This window comes from Candoia aspera, chromosome 3, assembly GCF_035149785.1.
Source record: "Candoia aspera isolate rCanAsp1 chromosome 3, rCanAsp1.hap2, whole genome shotgun sequence".
NCBI lineage: Eukaryota > Metazoa > Chordata > Lepidosauria > Squamata > Boidae > Candoia > Candoia aspera.
Window position 1 is genome coordinate 64786402 of NC_086155.1, and position 20742 is coordinate 64807143.

General features: G+C 38.7%; 2 protein-coding genes across 3 annotated transcripts in view; one reads left to right on the forward strand and one right to left on the reverse strand.

The window, feature by feature from the left end:
* Positions 1-15525, forward strand: part of DIO1 (iodothyronine deiodinase 1) — a 141907-nt gene extending 126382 nt beyond the window's left edge. The window contains exon 5 of the mRNA XM_063297994.1: positions 15516-15525. The gene's annotated coding sequence lies outside the window, so the exon portion shown is untranslated. The remainder of the gene's footprint in view (positions 1-15515) is intronic.
* Positions 1-20742, reverse strand: part of LOC134493446 (NADH-cytochrome b5 reductase-like) — a 21150-nt gene continuing 408 nt past the window's right edge. Inside the window, exons 2-7 of one of the 2 annotated variants that reach the window (XM_063297996.1) lie at positions 15344-15523; positions 12879-13027; positions 9710-9797; positions 6906-7010; positions 1974-2078; positions 1-248 (exon numbers count right to left, since the gene is read on the reverse strand). In XM_063297996.1, coding sequence (XP_063154066.1) covers positions 45-248; positions 1974-2078; positions 6906-7010; positions 9710-9797; positions 12879-13027; positions 15344-15520 — 828 coding nt within the window. In that variant the 5' untranslated portion in view covers positions 15521-15523 and the 3' untranslated portion in view covers positions 1-44. Of the gene's footprint in view, positions 249-1874; positions 2079-6905; positions 7011-9709; positions 9798-12878; positions 13028-15343; positions 15524-20742 lie in introns of both variants that reach the window. The other variant, XM_063297997.1, reaches the window with a different exon arrangement.

The following is a 20742-nucleotide window of genomic DNA, read 5'->3' on the forward strand; positions in this document are numbered from 1 at the left end:
TTAACAATTTTTGTAGCCAAGATACCCACTTTATTTGAAGCGACTTAGAATATAAAATATGACTCTTTTTCAAAACCAATTGCTTTCAAGCACTTCTCTATATCTTCATTAAATGTTACTGAGCCACATACTAATACAAAAGGTTGCCTTCTACACATGTTCACCATACTCTTAATCAGGTTTTCATTTATTCGACCAAGATGCGTAGTCTCTTGAAAGCTCCATGGCAGATTTTTAAGTGAATGTTCCTAAAAGGCAAAACAAATAAGGTATTTGCAAAATTATCCTACAAAAATATATGGTGAATTCTAAATTATTGATATTTCAAATGTATTTTCAGAAGCTCACATTAAGAAAAACACTCATGTCTGCCTAACACACAGTAATTAGATTTGTGGAGACTTTATTTTAAAACAGAGTTCTACTATTCTGTTTTAAACTCCTTCACAAAACTATGCTATTCAGTTGTCCAAATCCAGCTAAAATTAGTCACAACTAACTTTAGCTGGATTAGGGCCAATGAGAACATTCCATTCATGGCTAACAATACTTAGTTAATTTGATCTGAAGGTGAAGAAAATGGATTCATACAAGGGTTTGTGTATCTTGGTAGAACATACACTAAAGATGGGGAAATGAATGGAGAAATATTAAGACGTGCAAATGTTGGTAGAAAAATTATAGGTAGTATGTAGCCAGTAGTAAAGAATACATGCTTTCTGTATAAAGCAAAAAATGGCTATGTATAAAGGCCTGCTTCTGCCTACCTTGTGATATGGAAGTAAGAACTGTATGGCAGAAGAAGCATAAAGGTAAGCTGAGGGCAACAGGAATGGAGTGGGGTACTGAAGAAGAGAAGTATGTGTAGTGAAACAAGAGGAGAGAGGCCAAGGAATGCATGTAGATTGAAGACCAAAGTGAGTGACCAGCATGAAGTACATTGAGATGGTTTGGTTATAGAACTAATGAGCATCAAATTGCAAAGCAAATATATGAAGGATGAATGGGCTGAGAGGAAAGGGAAGATTAAGGAACTCATGGTAGGGTGCAGTTGGTAAGATGCTCAAAAAGAGAGAGATGAGAAGTTTAAAAAGGCAAAAGGCAATATATAAAGTGGTGCAAGAACATGGTGAGGCCAGGATGGTTTGCAAGGACAGAAAAATACAGAGAGGTTTTGTGAATGAAGTTGGTTCAAAATAAATTTAGTTACGTTTTCTTATCTTTTTTTCTTATTTCATGTGTTGGATTTCTTTGGCTTACTATTTTTTACTTCCTTTCTGCATTCTGCACAATGTTGCTTAACCTGAAATGGATGAGAACGATGGATATATATGTTCATGTGTAGATATAAAAAAGTTAATATACTCATCCATCTTCCATCCCATAGGGAATTCAAGGCAGCTAACACTTTAAGAAAAGGATAAACCAGAGAGGAAAATTTTGAGTTGTTTCCAAAAGTGGAAAGGGGTCTGAGCCAACTCTTGCAGGAGTGCATTCCAGTGCTTATAAGCAACATAGGATTAAGCCCTCTCTGGTGTGCCTGATGAATGGCTCTCATATAGTGAGGGCATTAAAAAATAAAACTGCAGCTGTTTGATCAGTCTTCATCTTCACAAATTGGTACTGGATTTCCAGAGTTCTCAGTCAGGAAATTCTTCCTAACTCTCCTGGAGTCATCAGGGACTGAACCCAGGCCCTCTTGCGTGCAAAACATGCGCTCTTCTGCTAAGCTACTGTATAATCCAGAGTTACTCTGACAATGCAGGATTGTCATGAATTAGCCATCTACAATTTGCAAAGCCCATAACCAAATGAAGGGATTTGTTACATTGTCCCAGAAGTATAGAGGGACAATTTCCTAACAGAGTACTTACCTGGCTTAATACATAAAATGTCCTTATGTTCCAGAATCGAGACTGTTCTTGAAGAAGAGCTTTCATGTAAATATTTTCAAAAGTTCGGAAGCAGCCTACCAGAGTTACAAAAGTTTCATCATCTTCATTTTCAGTTACGTACCGAATAATAGGAAGCATTGGTGCTATACCTGTGCCAGAAGCAAGCATGAGTAGTTCTCCATGCTAGAAATGAAACAAAATACAGCAAATGTGCCTTAGTCATCAGAAATGGAAACCAAGCAGTTTGTAAGCAGAATTTATGATATCACTCCATCATTTTCTGTTAGGGAAAGGAGTGGAGCAGTAAGGAGTGACATTCAAATGACATGAGAAGATAACTTCATTCAATGCACGAATTTCCACATTCTTATAGTTAATCTCAGTGTTATGCCTGCTTTTGTAAGAAAGAGTCTACGTCATGTGAGCATCCACAGCTCTGCCCATTTTGTCCACATAATGAAAGCAGCATTGCACCACTGTATTGCAAAGTCAGCCCCTTTGGCACATGCATGTGTAATGGCACGATGCACATAGAAAAGGGGTATGTCTTGTTTTTCAATGGCACAATGCTGCCACTTCCATTAGATTGATTGATTGATTGATTGGGAAACCCCATCTCCACCACCCTAACCCACAGACAACTCTATGTGAGAATATTTTAAAGACCTTCCTCTCTAAGTAGGAAGAGAAAGAACAGCGCAGATTGGATGCAACTGGGGCAAGGCCTTATTGTAAAGGTGCAACAGTGTAAAACCAGTGTTTTTTCCCTTTAATTACAAATTCATAAAGAATGGTGGTCAGATTTATACTGACAAAGAGGGGAAGTTGGACTTATATCACTTTGGTTTAAATCAGTCCATGCTGGAGGATTCTACCTAAGGCATACAGTATATATGTGTCACCCACAGATAAATATGTTTTTTGTTTCAGATGAACATTTGCAGTGTAATCCTGTAACACAGGGCCAGAAGAATACTTATGGAATATTCCATAGCAAATGAATTTTAGATTCTACCCTTAAATTAACTGGTTAATCAAAAAAATCCATAAGATTATTTATTTGGATGACTGCTTTATAACTACAAAATTTTGTATTCAGAATGTCTGAAGAAGAAGACATTGCTAGACATGACTAGCAAGGTCTTAAGAGGATACTGTTAGCCATTAACAGCATAGTCCCATACATGTTTAGCCCACTGCCTCAATGAACTCAATGAACATTGCTTTTGAGTAGAAGAGACTAGGATCATGCTGTAAGTATCCTATTTTAAGTTCATATATAAGAAACCTTCAGCAAAGGATCATTACCTTGCCATGGTGCTGGAGCTTGAGCACCTCAATGATGCCATGAGCTAAACCGTGAAGGGCCACCCAAGACGGGAAGGTCATGACAGAGGTCAGACTAAATGCGATCCCTGGGGAAGGTAATGGCAACCCACCCCAGTATTCTTGCCGTGAAAACTAAATGGATCAGTACGACCAGAGATATGTCGGTATACCATCGGAAGATGAGACCCCCAGGTCGGAAGATGGTCAAAATGCTACTGGGGAGGAACAGAGGATGAGTTCAACTAGCCCCAGACGTGATGATGCAGCTAGCTCAAAGCCGAAAGGACGGCTAGCGGCCGACGGTGCTGGTGGTGAACGGCGAATCCGATGTTCTAAGGATCAACACACCATTGGAACCTGGAATGTAAGATCTATGAGCCAGGGCAAATTGGATGTGGTTATTGGTGAGATGTCAAGATTAAAGATAGACATTTTGGGCGTCAGTGAACTGAAATGGACTGGAATGGGCCACTCCACATCAAATGACCACCAGATCTACTACTGTGGACAAGAGGACCACAGAAGAAATGGAGTAGCCTTCATAATTAATAGTAAAGTGGCTAAAGCAGTGCTCGGATACAATCCAAAAAACGATAGAATGATCTCAATTCGAATTCAGGGCAAGCCATCTAACATCACAGTGATCCAAATATACGCCCCAACCACAGATGCTGAAGAAGCTGAAGTAGAGCAGTTCTATGAGGATCTGCCACACCTACTGGACAGCACACCTAAAAGAGATGTTATTTTCATCACGGGAGACTGGAATGTTAAGGTGGGAAGTCAAATGACACCTGGAATTACAGGTAAGCATGGCCTGGGAGAACAAAACGAAGCAGGACATAGGCTGATAGAATTTTGCCAAGACAACTCACTCTGCATAACAAATACTCTCTTCCAACAACCTAAGAGACGGCTTTATACATGGACTTCACCAGATGGACAACACCGAAATCAGATTGACTACATCCTTTGCAGACAAAGGTGGCGGACATCTATACAGTTGGTAAAAACAAGATCTGGAGCTGACTGTAGTTCAGATACGAACTTCTTATTGCACAATTTAGGATCAGACTAAAGAGATTAGGGAGGACCCACAGATCAGCTAGATATGAGCTCACTAATATCCCCAAGAAATATGCAGTGGAGGTGAAGAATAGATTTAAGGGACTGGACTTAGTAGATAGGGTCCTGGAAGAACTATGGACAGAAGTTCCATTGCCAGAATTGCCAGATGTACAAGCTGGATTTAGAAAAGGCAGAGGAACTAGTGACCAAATTGCCAATATCCACTGGATAATGGAAAAAGCCAGGGAGTTTCAGAAAAACATCTATTTCTGTTTTATTGACTATTCTAAAGCCTTTGACTGTGTGGACCATAACAAATTGTGGCACATTCTTAGTGGTATGGGGATACCAAGTCATCTTGTCTGCCTCCTGAAGAATCTGTATAACGACCAAGTAGCAACAGTAAGAACAGACCACGGAACAACGGACTGGTTTAAGATTGGGAAAGGAGTACGGCAGGGCTGTATACTCTCACCCTACCTATTCAACTTGTATGCAGAACACATCATGCAACATGCTGGGCTTGAGGAATCCAAGGCTGGAGTTAAAATTGCTGGAAGAAACATTAACAATCTCAGATATGCAGATGATACCACTTTGATGGCTGAAAGCGAAGAGGAGCTGAGGAGCCTTATGATGAAGGTGAAAGAAGAAAGTGCAAAAGCTGGCTTGCAGCTAAACCTCAAAAAAACCAAGATTATGGCAACCAGCTTGATTGATAATTGGCAAATAGAGGGAGAAAATGTAGAAGCAGTGAAAGACTTTGTATTTCTAGGTGCGAAGATTACTGTAGATGCTGACTGCAGTCAGGAAATCAGAAGACGCTTAATCCTTGGAAGAAGAGCAATGACCAATCTCGATAAAATAGTTAAGAGCAGAGACATCACACTGACAACAAAGGTCCGTATAGTTAAAGCAATGGTGTTCCCTGTAGTAACATATGGCTGCGAGAGCTGGACCATAAGGAAGGCTGAGAGAAGGAAGATCGATGCTTTTGAACTGTGGTGTTGGAGGAAAATTCTGAGAGTGCCTTGGACTGCCAGAAGATCAAACCAGTCCATCCTCCAGGAAATAAAGCCAGACTGCTCACTTGAGGGAATGGTATTAAAGGCCAAACTGGAATACTTTGGCCACATAATGAGAAGACAGGACACCCTGGAGAAGATGCTGATGCTAGGGAGAGTGGAGGGCAAAAGAAAGAGGGGCCGACCAAGGGCAAGATGGATGGATGATATTCTAGAGGTGACGGACGCGTCCCTGGGGGAGCTGGGGGTGTTGACGACCGACAGGAAGCTCTGGCGTGGGCTGGTCCATGAAGTCACAAAGAGTCGGAAGCGACTGAACGAATAAACAACAACATGTAAGAAACATTCTTTAATCTGTCTGTCCCCAGAATGACTTCACTAGACAGTTAGTCCTTGACTGCATCTGCAATGGGACTGGGCTGTGATTGCATTACCAAAACTTTGTACTTGGAAAGTATTTGCGCTCTCCCCTATATTTTCACTATAGGTAACTGCCATAAAGATTATGCACTAAAAGATAACGTGAATACAACACTTTAGTTGTATGCTACATTTTCTCTCTTTAAAAGCTTTCTACCTTTTAAAACAAATTCTATTAAATAAATAATGACAACACCTGCTTGCTGATCTGTTTCTACTATCATCAAGATTGGTTGTTCTAGTCATGGTTATGTCTGTGTGTGTGGAGAATATACAGCTTTATTCAAATTACATTTCCAACATGGCCCTCTAAGCTAAGTGTATGGATTCAGGTTAATAATATTTTTAAAATCTTCAGTCAGATATCCTATGGCCATTCTGTTGTTTAATCCAGGACTTTGAGTTACAGGAATAAATTACATATAATTTTAATATACCTGCTGTTGGTAGATCCAGAATGATAATCACAATATCTGCCAATGTCCATTTACCTTGGGACTCTCTGCAGACTCTTCTACAGTGCCTTACTCTGCCCTTCTCCAACATGAAGCTCTCTAGATATACCAATCTTTCATTCCCATAATCCCCAGCCAAAGGTTGGGAAGGTAGTCTTCTACTATGGGCATACTATGGTCTTCTACATATTACTCAGGCATATAACATTATTTCCCTTTGACTTAGGGAAAGCTGTATGGCATAGCATAGTAGTGAACAAGGTCAATATCACCAGCAGCAATTGCCTAAAAAATCATCAGGTATTTAGCAGCAAGTAGATCAAAGGAGAAATAACAGTTCAAAATCCAGGAAAAAAAAAAAGGCTAAATCCCCAAATCCAAAAGTTACCCAAGAACTGATGATGTTCCTAGTTCAGAGCTTGATTCTCAGGACAGACTCACACACTTCCAGTGCAATCTTACGTATGTCTACTCAGAAGCAAAAACTATTTAAGAGATATCTTTTTCCAGAAGAGAAGTACACCGAATCTGACTCATTGCAATTCTTGATTGTTTACTGTATTTTCTGAGGCATTATGGCAAAAAAACCCCAACCCAACCCAACCCAGCAAGAATCCATGAAAGAGGAGATCTGCTTATGGATTTTTCCTTCATTTTCAAAAATCAAAATGAATCAATGTCAGTGGCTATTTGCTACCTGATATAGGTATTACCTGATTGGCTGTGTAAGGAAAGCCTCCAAATGGTCCTCTCCAAAAAATGGCATCTCCTGTTTTCCATGATTTTATATATTGGGACATTAGTCCAGTTTTATAGCACTTGTGAAAGAACCAAAAAACAAAGAAATAAAATTTAAAATAAATAATTTTTAAGGGAGAGAATACAAACTTCAGGAATTCACATCTTCTCAGTTAAAACATCTTATTATGTGACTCTTAAAAAAAGCATTTGGGTACATATGAAGTACAGCAAAAAAAATGTTTTTTAAATCAGAGTGATACTTAAATCTAGCATTTGTGTACAATACTTCATTACATTATATTTAGATTAAACATTGTCTTCTGCTTTTAATTATAATCATACTGGGAACAGAAAAACTACTTAAGTATTTTTAAACTTGCTCAAACTATGAACAATTTGCAAGCAGATTTTTTATTTAGAAGATATACTAATTAGCACCGGCTGCAAGTAACCATTCATACTTGTGTATTTATAGAAACAAGAGAATAAACTGAGAAGTAAAATTCCAGTTGTGTATTTTGCCTTTTTGAGTCTTCTTTCAGTTATGAATCTGGAATATAAATGGATCTGTGACATACAAAACTTTGAAATGGAAACCCTCAAATATTCATAAGTAATATTGGTAAGAAACATTTTCATGCATGACAAAAGAAGTGAGATAATCAAATCTAAGACTGCCAATTTATACTGGCATTGTGCCTATGTTTTGGACAAATAACCACTTCCAATGGGAATCTAGCAAAATAAGAGAGTTTTGTGTAGCACCTTGAAAATTAAAACATTTGTGTTAGTGTAACTTGCATGTTATGGAATCCACTTCCTTAGATTTGTACTGTTTTTACCCAGCAATTAAGCAAATGCATTTTTTTCTTCTCATTTATCTATTGTCATTTCTACTGTTACGTTTCGCACATTAGGCTGCTTTTCATGTACAAAACCGTGTCGTCTTAAGAAATGTTGGCAAGTCTAGCCGTAGTGAAAGTAGGGCAAATGGAGATATTAAATTAAAGGGGTGAAGAGTCATGATTTCAGTTGCTAGGCATCTCATGTAATGGCATATTGGTTTCAGGGGAGAAAACATATCAAGAATAGATTTCTTCTTCATTATAATGCAAAAACAACCAAACTGGCTTATAATAAATTCTTTTAAGTAATAGAAGAAAAATTCCTGCAGAGAAAGACTGTATACTAGGTTTCACTACCCCCACCCCCAAATCCTACTATTAAAGAATCATTCAGAAATAAGGTTAAGCACAGAAAATCATCACTCCTGCACACTTAACTGTAGTATTACAAGTGCAGTGCTATAATCATGGAACACTGAGGTGTCTGAATAGCACGTGGATTGCACAATACCAGTATTAGTAACAGCAGCAGTAGTTATACTACTACTAATAATACACTACTTCCCAAAATTGTCTGGCTTGAGAAAGACACTACCATCTACACCAAGTTATACAAATGATGGGTGTTCTCATCTCTTTTGTTACTGCCAGAGAAAACTATGGTCCCCTCTGGGATGAATGGATTCTATATGAAACAAAGGTATTATTACAATCATTATTACTATTATTGAAATATAAAAAGTCTGTGTAATAAGCAAGCACAGTCAACCTATAAAGATAACTTATTAATGCAGAATAAATACTGTATAACATTTCCCCCTCCCATGCTCACAAAGATCCATCTATATTTGTCTTACACAACTTGTAACATTTCAAAAGAAGTATGTTGATATCAGTAAAACTAGCACACAATCTATGATAAAATCCTGAAGAGTTCACACCCTGGAGGTGAGCAGAGGGGAACATAGTGGCTCGCTGTGATTTGCTTCAAGGATCTACTACAACAAAATCTGTTTTCCATTAAGGTGTTCATACAGATTAAAAAGATTTTGATATTCTTAGGCTTTTAATTCTTTACATTTGAGCTTATTCTTAAATTGAGGATTAGCCAACTTTCCTTCTGCATATAAGCACATAAAGAGAGCAACTGCTATCTTATTGATGAACCATGACATTCAATCAGGATACATGTCTGACTGATTTTATACTGATCCTGAAGTTATACATAGCTGCTGTCTATACCAGTTGCCTGCTTCTTGATAGGTCCATTTACCTGTCACATACTGTAATAGTAAGTTATTATGTCTACCTTGGATTTTGACAGCCTTTTCATATCTGGTGCCCTTCACTTCTGTGGCTGAGAATTTGGGAATTATGGGAGTTGGAAACCAACTCACCTGGAGGACCCCAGCTTGCGGGAGGGTGATTTATACTGATAGAAATGGCTTGATTTTATGTTGAAGCAGTTTAGTTGTTCCCTGTCTTCAAATTACAAATAGAAAACAAAACCAATGAGAAAAATGGGAAAGAGAAAGATTGAAGCAAGAATCTCAATGTTTCTGACTAAAGGAAGGGATTCCTATTTTAAAGTGCTCTCCTATGCAGAAAGCTCACTGCCCATAGTTAATTTTCACATGGTCTGAACTTTCTATGTTTGTCCTTTTTTTTAAGTTGCAGGAACATATGTTCCATTTCAATATCAGAGAACATCCTGAAATGAATCGGCTCTGTTATCTCATCCTACTGCTTCCTCCTGCTGCCTATGTTGAGCAGGGCTTGGTATGGGGCAAAGGGAAGAAATACCAACAAACCAGAACTTTGACTGCAGGCCTCCAGTTATAAAAGGACAAAGCTGAGCACTCTGATGGCATAGAAGATGACACCGTTGCTATGCCAAGCTGTTAATTTATAGAACAAAGGCACCTATTTACCTTTATTAAAACTTCAAAGTACCCTTCAGCATTCACAGGCGTAATTGGAGTATAAGCTCTCTGAACCTCCAAGCTGTTCACTACTCCTCTGAAGAAGAAAAAATGAGAAAGAGAGCAAAGATCAAGGGAGGGAATCTTGATCTGAATCTCCAACAATTCTTGTAAGCGCTGTACAGTTCTCACAGCAAAGGCTGGTGCCTGTAAAGCACTGCAGGCATCCTTCCTCATCTCCATGGGCTTTCCTCTGCCGAGCCGAACAACAGATTATTCCCTCCCATTTTGCAGTAAGATCACAGAGATCCAAGTATTGAAACAACCTCAGGTTTTTCTCTCCAACACAGCCATATTACCTCCTTAACAATTCTTCCCCTTCCTGAAGCCAGACACAGTATTTTATGTTGTATTGCTATCCTGCTACAAAGTAAGGAAAGAACTACACTGGGGAAGGTGAGGATTATTAATAGTTTGCAGCAGAAAAGAGCTTTTGCCTTAACACCATTGTTAAAAGAATAAATAATCAATGTGTAGAAATAAAAATTAACAAATGATACCTGCTATGCTTAACAGCCTGAATTTTTGTGTTCTCCGAACAAAATGTATTTATATATTGTTTATATAGGCTGCCTGATTCCAGACAACTTTGGGAAAGAAACAATTATAAAAACCAAGTATAAAAACAATTGATCAAGAAAAACACAAGGATTAACCTGGAGGGAACAACTCACAATCAATCTCTCACCCACCAAAGGTCCCGGGGTAGAGCTATGTTTTCAAGGCTCGTTTGAAGAAAAGCTGTTCCAGAGGCCAGGCACTGTTATAGAGAAGGCATACTTCTGGGATCACATCAGACCACATTGTCAACAGATGGGACATGGAGCATTTCTCTCTGTCTGAACAGACAGGATGGGCAGAAACCATGGGAGACCAGCAGTCCCTCAAGTAATGAGGCCCTATGCCATGAAGGGCTTTATAGATAATAATGAGCACCACTAACCTGGTGACAGAATCAAGCAGCTCAGCTCTGCTCATTTGTTGCTGCAAAGCAGGGAGGCCAATAAAACAGCAACAAATGCAACTGCTCTCTAGAGCCCAACTTCAACCATGATGTCTCAGTTATCTGTGGTTCAGGACCTATGAAATCTGACAAGGCTTCCCAGATGACAACTGCCATTCCACTCCCCCTGCCATGGGACTGTGCCTGATGCCAAACATGAAACCTAGGTAGCATATCTCCAAGAGGGGAACACCCCTCCTCTGCGAACACCCAGGTCTCAGTAAAACATGCGGGTCAGCTGCCTCTTCCATGATCAAGTCATGGATAAGGAGGCCTTATACAGGCTGACATGGAATTTAACAGGAGCAGCTAGAGACCAGGGCCACCAAGGGTTCAGTAACTTAGTATCCAGGGTGAACATTAATGGCCAGAAGGCAGGATTGATCTCAACCTCTGATATTGCCTTCCCCATAAGTGGCTCACCCTTGGGTTCCTGTCTTGTCTTTCTCTGCCCATCACCACCCTGAAGGTATTTCATGCCCTTACCTCTCCCCACATCCAGGCCTGACCCTGACCCTTCTCCTCCTCCCCTCCTTGGCCAAGGGACCCATGCAATCATCACCCACACTCCTGTCAGCCCTATAAGGTAGACCAGACTAAGAAACCAATGCCACATAGGTAAGGACCAGGCCATTAACAAGTCTGACAGGGTACTGGCACAGTCAGTTGAAACCACCAGTTCTGAGATCTGGTGCCTCCACATAGCAGACCTCTCTATGCTAGCCCTACTCTTCATTCTGCTTCCACTCTAGCTCTTCCACCAGCATCCTCCATCAACACTGAAACCTACTGGGCTACTCCTTGACTTAATCAGGAATGCACAGATGAAGTACTTCCATCAAACCTTCCTCGTTAATGTTCTTGAACACTTTTTTAAAAGTCCCAAGGGGTGATAAACTAAATGACAGAGTTCAGGAATTTTGGAAATTTTTACAATTTGCTTCCTGATAGCATAGGAATTTTCAGTCAATTTAGATTCATTATTCAGATAACAGTAGTCACTCTAGACTCAGATAACAGTAATCAAATTAAGTAGCATGAGACAAGCAGACAGTCAAGATGAGTCTGAAATCTTTGCAAGATACAGGATTCATTATCATGACTAAGATCTGCTTTCATTTTCTGGCTGTATCTTCATGTTTTTTTCCAAAATGTTAATATGGAATGATAGTGTTGGAAATAACCTTGAATAGCAGAATTTGTCTTGCAGACTATAACTTCTGTGATATAAGTGGTGATTTAATCCACTGAATTGTGGAAGCCAAAGCTTCTGTCCTGATGTTGGTGATATTCATCTGTAGAAATGGATTTAAGTGCAGCCATTTTAAAACCTAGAAAGTGACTTGACACAGAATTTCTTTGCCAACTTCCATTATCTGTCAAGTGCAAATCAATAACTGACAGCTGTGGAGTTTGATACAGTCCATACTATTATTCACAATGAAGTTATGTGAAACATCTAGCTATCAAAACAATTGTATAATCTCAGTATTAGTGCAACTGCTTGCTAACAGCAGGTTCATTTATATGACTATTCTTAATGGCTCACAGATCATTCAGATAACCAGTATGATATAATGGGCAATGTGCTGCAGGAGTGCACAACTATCTAATCATGTGTTCATAGGACAAGTTCTGCTAGTTACTTTAACTAGTAGTTTCTCTACAGAATTGTTGGGAGGGTGAGGTTCCTATAATTCTTTGGAATTCCTTGGGAAAAAGGCAGAATACAATTATAATAAATATCTAAATTATCAAAGAGATGGTTTTGTACTATATTATATTTACCTACCTGATAGCAAAACAGGACCACATTGTCCTTGTGAGTTAATTCGTTATAATTCTATACTCTCTTTTTTCCTGTAAAGTGGCTTTCATACACACACCAAATTCTACCTCCAACGATAATAAAATTGAAGGAAAATGCAACTATAGGGTAGCATATGCTATAAAATTAACAAGGTTAATAAACTCAGTGAATTCACACATTCTTTCAAAAGAATCAATTTGGGAGTGCAGAAATTACAATGTACTCAGTATGAAATCTTTGCAGAGCAAGAGTAAAATTGCAAATTGCACACTGTGGACAGTTCAGCTATAGACTTCATACAGTACCTCAGCACAATATGTTGTCCCAAACTCAGCCCCAAGCTGCTGTTTCCAGGCAATTCAAATGTGTACTGGTAGGTGTCCTCTGTCAATTGAGTCACAGAGCTTATGATGAAAGCTGTAAATGTTTCTGGAGTTAGGCCTGAATTGCTACTCTGCAAGAGCAACAATAAATAATTACTATTTTAAACAATACCCTCCAAACTGTGAGTCAATTCAAATGTGGTACTACAAATAATAAAAAAAAGTTTTTAAGACCAAATACAATCATATCTAATACAGTAGGTTCCCCTTTTTGAAATCCCATTTAAAGTCCAACACCTGTTTATTCACATAATAGTGAATTTCACAATGCCTTGGTTGCTAATGAGGAAAGAAAACCTAAGACATAACCTGTGGGATTAGTAAAAGCGTAAATACTCAAATGTATAGCAAGAAGAAATAGAAAATATGGCAGAACATAGAATATGTCTTGCTCTTTCTTGCACCATTTCTCTGAAAAGCAACTCCCTACTTTCTGCCTGCCATATTCTTCTCTTGGCAGAACTCCAATGCTTTCAACAGCTTCACAACAGCAGGCAAAACTATCTGTAAAGATGCAGTAAAAGGCTTATTTTCTAGACATCACACAGTCTTTGAAAACACGTTCCCTACCCCCATCCTCAAAAATGGAAACTTCACATTCTTGAAGTTATTTACCATGGGTTTAATCTTTTACAGTGCATGAAAGCCTTTGTATTCTTTTTGAACCTTTTTTTAGCCTTAGAACTAAACATTTTGAAAAAGAAAGTAATAAATAAAAGTATCTGTAGATTCTACGTTGAGGGCCAAGAGAAATGGCTTCCAGGCTAGAATCTCAATCAGTCTCACTACAAATAATTAAAAAGCCCTAATCTTGACATCTTCATTTGTTCACCTTCACATTCTCCTGATTTCCCCCCATATGTATATTCCTCTGGTTTTAGAAGTTCACAGCACAATCTGCACTGTTTACTTACAAGTAAGTCCCAATAACTTCAGGTAGACTAGTTTAAGCCTGCAACTGTACAGCACAATCCTGTTTGTGTTTAACTAAATAAGTGTCCACTGAGGTTACAGCAAACGGTTACAAAATAGGACTCTCATTCGTTATAATATCTTCTCTAGTATTCCTTCAATATCTATTTATTTATTAGATATAATACTAGTACAATATTTATATAGTTATAAATACAGCATTTGTGTCATGAGTAAGGATGGCGAGCAGGGGGCTCCCACCCAGACTGTCAAGCGCATGCGTAGCACTGAGGAACTGTTCAGCCATTCAAAGAGACACAGATCGGGACCGCCTTAACCTTTGGGGTTTATATGGCTGGGTTTTCCCACGCTTCCTCAGTTTGTTAGGATTCTTGTTAAGTACTACTAATAAATATTAGAGACCAAGTCATTGTCTCAGTGTGTTTCCTGGTAATCAGGACAATTTGATTGACTTAATTTTTTATTTTTAATTAAAATTTTTAATTATTTTTTATTTTTACTTTATTTATTAAATATTGATTGATTTATTACATATAATACCAATAATACAATAATCAACCAACACCTGTGCATTCTCTCCAGTTCTGGGAAACTTGAACAACTTGACTGAATTTTAGAAAGCCAAGACAGTGTAACCTTAAACTAGGAGAAAATGGATGTCCTTCAATATAAAAAATGCTTGAATTAAATGGTTCCCCAGAGTGAAACACTAGATTTCCTGTACAGATGAGAACTTATTAAATATGCACATGACAAAAGGCTGTTTCTAAAAGCAATAGCAAAATACCTCTCCAGATTTGCTGAAATGTATTAATTTCCATAGCATTGTTATAGACGGAGCTGAAGTTAGAACTATCAGATGTGGGCTGCACAGATCCAGACAAATAATAGATGGGAGCCAAGAATTAATTTTGGGGGGCTATATGATAGTTCTACTAAAACTAAGTAGTTCCTTGGTGCATGTTTCCTTTACATATGTTGTCTTCTGCTTTTTAGTATTTTGGAAAAAAATGTAGATGGAATGCAACAGCAGGTACAATTCAGAGCAAACTTACTTCAAGAAAATCAAGGTTACATCCAAACTTTAAAAAAATAAGGATTAGGCTGAAATGTTGCTATTCAAATAAATGAATTTTTCTATTCACTAATTTTGTATTGGAGAACTCACCAAAACCTTTGATTGTTTTCATCAACTGTAGATTGTCTACATAATATCTCATCTAGTATTCCTTTGCCTGAATTTTGATCCCAATTTTTTTTTTTTAATTTTACCAATTCTTGTCCACCAAAACTTCTAAAGTTCCAAAGTGCTGCTGGTTTGGGGGGAATGCCAGAGAAGTGAAACAACTATGCATGCAAGCTCAACACAGGAGCCTTCATTCACACTAATAAAGTTGGCAAAGCACCTCTTTCAAATGTTTTGCACAGTCCCAGTAATTTTAATAATGATCTACTTGCTGCTTCTTCCTGGAGAGAAGGCTTATATCCCCTTTTGCCTTGGCCTCTTCCCACTTTGCCAGGTCCTTCTGGTATATGTCATAAATGCAGGGTTTGCAGCCACTGCCACAGCACTGAGATGATAGTGGCTCAGTGGGCTTCAGAGACAGCCAGAGTTCTTCACTGTGATCCATTGCCTACAAAACACAATCCAACATTATCCCATTTAAAACTGCTGATGATCTTCTGCACCAGACAGGGAAGTCCGTGTCACTAAAAGCAGGAAAACATTTTCCTGGGTAAAGATAGTCAGGTGCAAGCTGAAAGTCTTTCTAAGCTTTTCCTCCACCTTTCGTGAAGTTTAATTGTTTAATGTTGTCGTTGATTCTACAGTCTGTTAAGTGATCTAGAGCAACTTTTGATACTTAGCCTTCAGAAATGTTCAATTATTTTTCAGCTTATGCGTTAGCAAAATAATTCTAACACTGAATAACGCTGTTTCTTCCATACCAAGTAAATCTACCTTTACTACCTGTTATTACTAAAAGAAATTTTACTTATTATATTGTTGTGGAGTGCAGACAGTTTATATATACTTCCAGATTGTCAAAGGTCACTGTACAGCTTGGCCTAGAATAATGCTTTTGTTTCAAACAATACCTGTTTTGACAACTGATGTACCATTTAAGCAATGGCAGAAAGATATATCTAGGTTTGTATGGCAAGGGAAAAAGCCAAGGGTTAAATATAAAATCTTCCAAGATGCAAAGGAACGAGGAGGATTGGGATTGCCTGATTTGAAACTGTATTTTTCAGCCTGCTGCTGGTTTGTTTATTATTTATTTATTTATTCTTATTTATTTATTCAACTATACATTGAATATATATTTGGATGAAAGAGTGGGTGCTGCTGAGAAATAAGAGAATTTTAAAACTAGAACGACTTGAGGTTTGGATGGCATAGTTTTCTATGGTACGATAAAGTTAAGGATAATGTAGATTTTAAAAATCTCTATATTAGAAGTGCCATATTAAGAATATGGAATAGATATAAACCCAGACTGTGCTCAAAAAAGCCTTTATGGGTCTCAGTACAAGAAGCATTTTATAGAAAAGAAACAGCAGGCAAAGAGAGATGGTTAACATATAGAGATCAGTCAGAACAAGACTATGGAGAATATAAGATGAAATCAAGAGATCAATTGACTGCAGAGGGATTTAGCTTTCAGTGGTTTTCATATGCAGACTATAGACATGCAGACATATGTAGACTACGGAAAGAAGGAAATTATGTTGTAACCTTAGAGAGAGAGGGTAAAATATAAATGTATTTGTAACTGCTGTTATGAAGATTGTAAGCCACCTCTTTATAATTTTTTTTCTTTTCTTTCTTCTCTTTTTCTTTCGTTGCATTTTTTTCATTTACTTTTCTTTACTTTTTTCTTTCAAAATTTGTATTGTTTTTATTCTCTTGTTACTGTACAACTGTACAACTGTTTCACTTTTCATCCTTTATTTTTTTTGTGTGATAAGCAAAAACATGGAAGAAAAAAATGGGAAAATACTAAGAGTGTATGGCCCCTGCGTGATGTTCAGTGAAGAAAACTGGGTTATTGTGAATAAAAACAGCATTCAGAAGCACCCAATTGTTGGACAAATATTTTCCCATATTTCTATCTACCAGGTTTATTAAGTGTAGCACTAGGAAACACAGAAGTAATTTTAGCATCTTGTTATAATAATTTATGACCCCAGAGAATTAATCTGTATTTTTCACTGACGACAGGAAAAAATCCATCCACTGCCCAGTGGCTGAAAAATATACAACTAATTTCTTCTGCTTCATTCTTGAAAAGTGATACACTTGGTAGTCAAATATTCTCTATTTCAATGATATTGTCATAATTCCATCTTCCTAATTTGTTAACCATGAAACTAGGGATTTCGAATGTAGAATTCAGAATATCTTACCAAGCTATCATTCCAGAAATCACCGAGGAAATACTGAACAATGCTATATACTAGCTGTACACCAAATGTAAGCTTGGAACCCTTCCAGAAACTGAAACATTTTCAGTAACTCCTGTTCTCCCCTTACCCTTGATAAATTATGTATTTATTTCATAGCTAATGTCATCTTTTCAGATAATTCTTAGGCCAGAATTCAGATCCTCATATCAAGGAAATTTCAACATTTCCTGGAGTGAGCCTTCTTGGTCATGCCCCCTGAAGGGAAGGATGGGCCCATGGTTTATGTGTGGTTGACGTGGTCCTGGCTATGAAGATGGCAAGCAGAATTGTAGGCAGATGTCTTGTCTTGCCTCTAGAGCAAGCAGGAAGGAGATGATCGGTATGGAATGCTCTGGTTCTGCTATAAAAAACCAATACATGGCACCAGACACAGCAATTAAAAAGAGTTGTCAAAAATATCTGAGAGCAGAGTGTTGCCATCCTTTGGCAGATTGCTAGTGGGCCCTTGTTCTTCTTTCAAACCTTATCAGATCCAATCTGTAGTATCCCCAGGTAAGGCTGGTAAAGATTCCTATCTAAAACCCTTGAACTGATGAACCAATCATCTCACAGTGTATACACAAATTTCATACGCACATCTGTAAGATGTTGGGAAGTGTCACCACTAACACCACTAGGGATTTTATAGCACATCAAGAACAGAAAAATGTGAGCTGAAAATGTAGCTCAAAGTCAGGCCTAACTTTCTTGGTTTTTGCTGCTGTGTCCATTCTATCACAGTAGATCAGAATGTTGTGCAGTGTAGAATAACTGCAGTGCAGATGAGGCAGTGTGATGTTGTGGTTAAGCAGCATTGGAATCCAGATCAGAAAAACCAGGTTCAAAACCCATCTTTTTCATAAAGCATTTTGGGCATTCTATCCTATTCATTCCAGCTTACCTAACAGGTTTGAGGTGAAAATACAGTAGAGCTGTATACTGCATCAAGCCTCCTAAGAAAGAATATGAATTAATGTACTAAATACAACAAACTGTCCTGCCATGGATAGTAAGGTGGCATATCTCAGTTTCAGTTTCATCTTTATTTCAGTCAAAGAGCAGCATAAAAAATGGAACTGATCAAACAACAGCACCATAGAGAAAACATTAATTTTGATGACTGTCTATGGGTGTATAGGATTCTAACTTTCTGTTATTCATATTGAGCTAAAAAGTTGTAAAACCTGAATTAAGAATAACCTAAAAACTAAGAACAAAATTCTGTTGTTATTTAAAGCTAAGTCTGTATCTCTAACCCAAACTAAATGGCACAAGTCTGAAAATATTATACTCTATTGATACCACTAAAATTCTGAATTTAGAGCTGTAAGATATAGTTAAGAAGATAACAGTAGTGGTCTTTGTATTCTGTCACTAAGGATCTCTGTTTAAGTTAGCAAATAACAGCAATCAGAGGATGTCATCTCCTGCCTAATTTTAACAAGAGCCTGGCAGAATTTGGCAACATCCAAGGAAGTGAGGTCCATCTGGGTCTGAGAGGAGGATTAGCATGTTAAAGGGGTCCATATGCCCAGGCTACTCTGGTATATGAGGGTAATCTATCTCATAATTTGAACTTGTGGCAGGGTTGCTAAAATGACAGGCCGACCACTGGATAGTGTATCCTCCCACCCATTAGATGGTTATGGGACAATGGACATTTCCCCATTACTGAGTTGAAGTGCCATCCACCCTTGAGTTGGCAGAAAATTTCACTAGCATGAAATTTGCTCTCCCCATTGCCAATACCTGTTCTGCCTCTTTTGATTCAGTCCCTCCAAAGTAGTGATTTGCAAAAGTATTCCATGTACAGCACAGCTGGTTTCAAGTGTTTCATTATTTTGGTCATATAAAGAAAGAAATGGAGTTGCCTGGTTTGGGATATGGACCAAAACATGGTTGTTCTTGGAACAAAGTGGTTTAAAGGCAAAGAAGAATGGTAAAATGCCAAGGACATCAATTGCAGCAGCTTTGCAGAGGGGGGGGGGGTAATCCAGATGTCAACTACCTCTACATCTGGTGGAAAACCAACTTGGCCAGAAGTGCAACATTCTGCAGGGATCCTGCTGACTTGTTCATTTTCTAGTTGAAGAAGAAACAAAGGGATCAGCTCTCATTCCTCTCTATACTGCATTAGTCAGACTCATCTAGAATCCTGCTCTGGACACTGCATGTTAGGAAGGACATTGAGAAACTGGACTGTGCCCAGATGAGTGTAACCAAGGTGATAAGCAACCAGAAGGAAAAAATTCTGAGGAACAGTAGAAAGTGATGGGAATATTTCATTTATTGAAGAGAAGACCGCAGGGAGACACAATAACTGCCTTCAAGTATCTGAAAGGCAGTAGGAGTTAAGGCAGAACTGTTCAGAGTTGTTCCAGAACACAGGACAAGAAACAATGGATTTAACTTACAAGGAAGTAGATTACAGGTAGACATCAGGAAAAGCATCTCAATGGCAAAAGCTATTCCATCATGGAACAGACTTAGTTTTTTGCTGGAAGTGTTTAAACAAAAGCAGGATGGGCATCTGTCAGGAATGCTGTAGCAACGGATCCCTGCACTGGGCAGGGGGTTGGTCTGCCGTGACAGCCCCTGGCTTCAACATGATGGGTATCACTGGGTGATTGAAGCCCTGCCCCTTGTTCTGCCTCCGCAATGCATAAAATGCACTTTAAAAAGGGGTGGAGTGTCAGTCACCCAGTCAAACCTGCTACTTTTAAGCTAGGAACTGTCACTGCAGACACCTTGACTTAGGTTGGAATATCTGAAACAGTGTTTCTCAACACTTGGCTGGCTGGGGAATTCTGGGAGTTGAAGTCCACCCATCTTAAACTTGCCAAGGTTGAGAAACACTGATTTAACAGGCCCCTTCCAACCCCTCATCCTGTGACTCTACAGGCCATGCAGGGAGCTTGTGAGGAGGGTGACGGCACCTGTCTTCCTCACCCACCCTCCAAAATCAGTCTGAGATTCCTCCCAGTATTGTTTCATCGGAAAGCCAGAGCAACTAAAACATACAGGTATTTGTTTTGGCTGAATAGTGAGCGATCAAAGAAGCCTGTTCGGGCAGCTTTTCCTTCAAAATAATATGGGGCAAAACCTAACAGATTTTACACACCTTGGGACGGTTTAGTATAGGAATAAGGGGGAAATGGTACTCTGACACTAATACAGCTAAGAACAATTGAGGACCACCTCACTCATGGGGGTGGGGAGCAGCTGAAAAAGGGAAAAGATACTGCAAAGGCATGTTTGTGCCCCAGTGAGGTGCAACTGGGAAAAGTCTTAATGCCAGGCCTTCCCTTGTAGAGCTCTTTTATGCGCCAAGCAAAGCGCAGAGTCTTCCAGGCGGCGCCCGCTCCTCCACGGCGGGGTCGAAGACGCTCAGGCCGGCTCCCCCCTG